General features: G+C 37.9%; 1 protein-coding gene across 1 annotated transcript; it reads left to right on the forward strand.

Moving 5' to 3' along the window:
* Window positions 1-613: 613 nt before the first annotated feature.
* nmu (neuromedin U) lies at window positions 614-4657 on the forward strand. Its single transcript, XM_078258229.1, has 8 exons — window positions 614-776; window positions 1957-2006; window positions 2122-2169; window positions 2274-2327; window positions 2506-2535; window positions 3730-3798; window positions 4473-4526; window positions 4622-4657. Exons 1-8 carry the CDS (start codon window positions 614-616, stop codon window positions 4655-4657), a joined length of 504 nt encoding a protein of 167 aa, XP_078114355.1.
* Window positions 4658-5109: the final 452 nt, after the last annotated feature.

Here is a 5109-nt window from a genome sequence, read left to right on the forward strand (position 1 = left end):
ACTTTTCTGTTTGCCACTTCTATTTTAATTAACTCTTTGTAAACCCCAATTTATATGTATGTTGTTTTATTTTGGCTTATTTTATTTTATTACACCTCTTTATACTTTATTTCTGTCTTATATAAAGCTCTTTGAATTACTATGTTTTTGAAAGGTGCTATACAAATAAACTGGCCTGGCCTCACAGTAGACCATAAAAGACAAAGTTAAATCGGCCAATCTAAAATTCTGGTTTTGATTGGTGTGCTATGTGTTATATTGTGTAATAAGTGCGATATGAGTAAAATAAAGTAATATTTTTTTTTACGTAGGCTATATTATTTAGGCTACTTTATTCACCTTAACTGAGAATTGTCTATGACTCCATCGCCGCTCATACCTCGATCCTGAAGCTTTCCGTTCAGCCTACCTGTTGACCAAATGTAAATAAGTTTTCACGCGCGCGGATCTGTAATGACGCAGCCAAGTGTAAGCGCGCGGGGGGAGGGGGGTGGTGTGACACGTGCCTTCATATTTCTCTGGCGTGAGATAAAAACTCTCACAAGAGTAAGAAGTCAAGCGGACACAACCAAAACACAGACAAGTAAAGCCAGAGAGAGAGAGACAGAGGGAGATGCGGACCTTCCAGAGCCAGAATCAGCCTGCGCAGCGCGGAGCCTCCAGCTGCCTGCCCAGCCTCAGCAGCAGCAGCAGCAGCAGCAGCGCCGTGAGTCCCCTCAGCACGGCCAGCGTCACCCTCACAGCCCTGCTCATCCTCACCATCCCAGTCTGCAAAAGTAAGTCAGACACTATTCCATGTTGTTTGATCTAACTCTCTTGTAATAGCATCTAACTTTTTTTTAATCAGAGGGACTGGAAGTAGCCTATAACTTTTTGTCTTTCATTGTTCCTATCTTAACGTGCGATATAGAAAGATCTATCTATCTATCTATCTATCTATCTATCTGTCTATCTATCTATCTATCTGTCTATCTATCTATCTATCTATCTATCTATCTATCAGAAGGCTAATAACATTGTAGTATTAGAAAATTAACAAGTAATAAACAATCCAAATAATACGGTTAATATGAATACATGATATGGTTAATACACACTGGTGATGATGTATTTCTATAGCAAATACCTGTTATTCAAAATATGTTTTTGGTTTATCTTATACTGTAGAAAACAACAGTTTTTAAATATAAAAACTTACTTTAAAATAGTGTATTTTCATGTAATATATTTACTGTACATTGGTTTGCTGCTGACTCAAATCCTTGTTTTGAATATCTATGATGATTCATGTTAAAAGTTTTTTTTAATCCATCCATCCATCCATCCATCCATCTACCATCCATCCATCCATCCATCCATCCATCCATCCATCTACCATCCATCTACCATCCATCCATCCATCCATCCATCCATCTACCATCCATCCATCCATCTACCATCCATCCATCCATCCATCCATCCATCCATCCATCCATCCATCTACCATCCATCCATCCATCCATCTACCATCCATCCATCCATCCATCCATCCATCCATCCATCTACCATCCATCCATCCATCCATCTACCATCCATCCATCCATCCATCCATCTATCTACCATCCATCCATCCATCCATCTGACATGAAAACACAAATGACGTATATATAGATTGACAGTCACTTCTTCCCATGATGTCAAAGCGGTTCATAAGCTTTTGAGATGTTCTTTGACACTGTGTTGTCTTATTTTCTTACATCCAAAACATTTGGACAGCGCCTTGTGTTCTACAGTAAAGTATTTACCACTGCTAATAGACATCCACTGCAATCGCGTCAAAGCAGAGCACCGTACAGGAGACGCTATGATAAAAGTATTGTTGTCAGATGTAAATGTCCTATATTGTGTGAGGAGGATGATATATGTTAGCTGTATTATGTTAACTGTGTACTTCTGTGTTGTCGTATGAAACAAAAGGTGCTCCAGCAGAACTTCGGCAAGCTACAACAGATCAACTACTCAGCCAGGTATGCAGCACCATTTTATTCTCTCTTTTTCTTTCTTTCTTTCTTTCTTTCTTTCTTCCTTTCTTCATCCTTCCTTTCTGTGTGCCTGTCCGTCATCCTCTGTGATGCTCCACAGATAGACGCTGTGTGCTCATCCTACCTTTCTACAGACCTGAAGTTTTGGGTGAGCGGGGTGTGATTTTGTTTGGCTTTTTTTTTTACATGCATATTCCAAGTTTATAGTACATTTATTATTGTTTTGACAGCCGCTCTTCTTTCTCTTATCAGGCATCTGATATCTTAGGAGAACTCTGTGTCTTGATGCTGGTTCAGAAGTCAAAGGTACTGTACTTCATACTTGATCATCTCTTAGTGAGGAGTATATGTCACTATACTAGCAAAAAAAAATATGAAATGACACAGTGGAACATTAATTATACATCCTGTTTGAGTAAAGCTATACAGTACAAAGATTCCCAGAATGACATCAACTAAAAGACTCATTGTGTCGTCTTCTCAGGAGTTAAAAGTGCGAGAAAATAGTAAAAGGGTAAGTACAACTTATTTGTCTTATTATTTTCCCTCAAATGGTTAGACTTAGACCCACAGAGACATGCCATGAGATTAAACCTAATTACAAATATACGTTGGCTTGTTTGTGTGTGTATGTTTTTGATGTCATGCAATGTATGTGCAGTTTTTATTTCATTACTCTAGACAACAAGGTTCTGCCTTGTCAGAGGGAGCGGTAAGTTAAAAGATAAATCTGCACTGTTACAGTATGTTGCCTGACCTGAGAAAGCACCTCATATTGTTTTAAAGCTATGTGACCTGCACTTTTTGTGTAGTAAGTATGATACTTTTCATCTGCCTGAATCTAGCACTTCATCCCCCAAACTAAAATGCATGCACATTTACGGCCACAGATGAACACTAATGTAGCCTATACTGTATGCATGCATGCAGACAAAACTGCGACATGGATGCACACATGCACAGTCCTCATATACACAAAGATATAAAATTACATTTTCTCCTGCGCTCGTCTCCCTCGCGCTGTGCTCTATATATCAGATTGAATGAGAACTTTATAGTTATGTTTGCCCCAAATGTCAATCAAGAAACAATGGAAAGCAACATAAAATTAACACTCCAGATGTGTCTGCAGTTCCCAATATAGCTATTATCGATAATGGGAACTAGATATTTAATCATTAAATATGATCCGTCTTGATATTTCTATATGTCAGTTGACTCTAAAAAAGATTTCTGGTCATATAGTCTATATATATTCAACAATGATGATGCAAAAAATATGGTTCTTTGCAGCTGAGACAAAAGTAAAGTGTTTACATTGTCTAGCATCAGTTATGAAATAAGTTATGAATATTTATTGTGTTAATTTTCCTCTATGTGCATCTTCGCTTATTGAAACCTACAACCCCATAAAACATCCCAGGATGCACATTCACTTGCCACAACAAGCCATATTTCTTATACGAAATATGAAGCCATTTTGTCTTCTGCTCCTCCATCGCTTGGTATAATGCAGAATGTGAAGCGTTTATCAAAGCATTGATGCTGAGGCTGCGATGAAGAAATTGTGAAACATTTGTATGATGTTTGCATTTCTGAGTTTACATGTCATTGTGTGTTTATTGGAGATGAAACAGAGATCATCTTTTTGCCTCTTTCGACTCCATACGGAGCCGTCTGGCTCTATCTGTGTGTTTGTGTTTGTCAGACCTCTCAGTTGCACCCTCTCCTGCGTCTAGTTTCTCAACTCAGAAGAGAGAAAGGACTCTCAATGCGCGTATGTACCACCTAAGTCAGTTCTCTTTTCACTTTGCATTTTCTCTTTGTACAAAATAAGCCACTGATTGATAAAACAAATATATTAAAAACTAATCATTTTGCCATGAACTATGCAATGAGTGGTGATATGATACCTTTTTTGGTGTGACATCGTTTTACAATGTCTGGCTTATACAATATATTCACAGCTTTCAATAGGATCCTTGGTTGAAAATAAATAAAGAGCGGATGAATAGGAAATGATAAAATTGCAGCATTCACAAAGGAAGTAGCACATTGTACTTTTGTATCTTCATAGCAAACGTTGATATTGAAATGTGTTTGTTACATATGTTGTTCCCTTCCTGAGCTTACATGTCAATAATGCAGTTTCGTATCAGGCAGCTCTCCTCACTCTCTGTACGAGCTTACTCTGCATTAGTTGTTCTTTCCCAAGCTACGAGCAATTATGGTCTAAAATTAGTTCAGCTGACAGATGAACATATCCCTCATTGCTATCAAGCTCTGACATTCACAAAGTGGACACAGAGGAATTGTGGGTGAGAAACGTGGAGAGTGTTTGCTTTGGATGTGAATGTTTGAGTGTGTGCTGCTGGCGCTGGTGACGGTTGTAGTTGTAGCAACACGGAGAAAATGGCAAATAAGACGGAGACATTCTTTGTGTCTATACAGGCTGCTTTCCAGGGACCTGGCGGAATCCAGAACAGAGGTTACTTCCTCTATCGGGTATGAACATGTTCATGTCAGGAAATAAAAGAAAAAAACTAAATTCCCCTGGATAATATGATGAACATTCAATAAAATGTTGTTTGCGCTTACAGCCACGAAATGGAAGACGATCCTTAGAATATGAGTAAATTAAAGGTAATACTAATTTTATTGGGCAACATCCATAGACAGTCTTAAATAGACATGTCACAGTGACAGTTCAAAGTTTAAGGGACTGTATGGAAATTATGAGGGGTCGATGGGGATTGGAAAAATTGAAAGGATGTTCTAATTATTGCTTTTATTTTGGCTAAAGTAAGGCTAGTTCAATTTATTTAGGACAATGACATAGTGTCAAAAAGATAACTTTCATGTCACATTGTTCATAAGGGCGATTTACTATACGCAAAGGACAGCAGTGCTGTGCCTATCAGGGGTTTACTTTTTATCATCATAATCCACTAGTAGCCAACGTAACGTAGCTAACTTCCTGATCTAGTTTTCATTAAACAAGGTATACACTTGGATCTTTTTAGTTATTGTTGATTGAATGAATCCTTCCAAATAGTGAGTAATTTTTAAAGATCTCCTTTTTAATTAA

Source organism: Sander vitreus, chromosome 9 (assembly GCF_031162955.1).
Source record: "Sander vitreus isolate 19-12246 chromosome 9, sanVit1, whole genome shotgun sequence".
Taxonomy (NCBI): domain Eukaryota; kingdom Metazoa; phylum Chordata; class Actinopteri; order Perciformes; family Percidae; genus Sander; species Sander vitreus.

Bases quoted from the DNA above. Each gene is read 5' to 3' on its own strand.
- nmu (XM_078258229.1), top strand. From the start codon at position 614: ATGCGGACCTTCCAGAGCCAGAATCAGCCTGCGCAGCGCGGAGCCTCC. The intron at 2,007-2,121 runs GTATGCAGCACC...GATGCTCCACAG, and splicing joins CAGATCAACTACTCAGCCAG to ATAGACGCTGTGTGCTCATC. The intron at 2,170-2,273 runs GTGAGCGGGGTG...TTCTCTTATCAG, and splicing joins CTACAGACCTGAAGTTTTGG to GCATCTGATATCTTAGGAGA.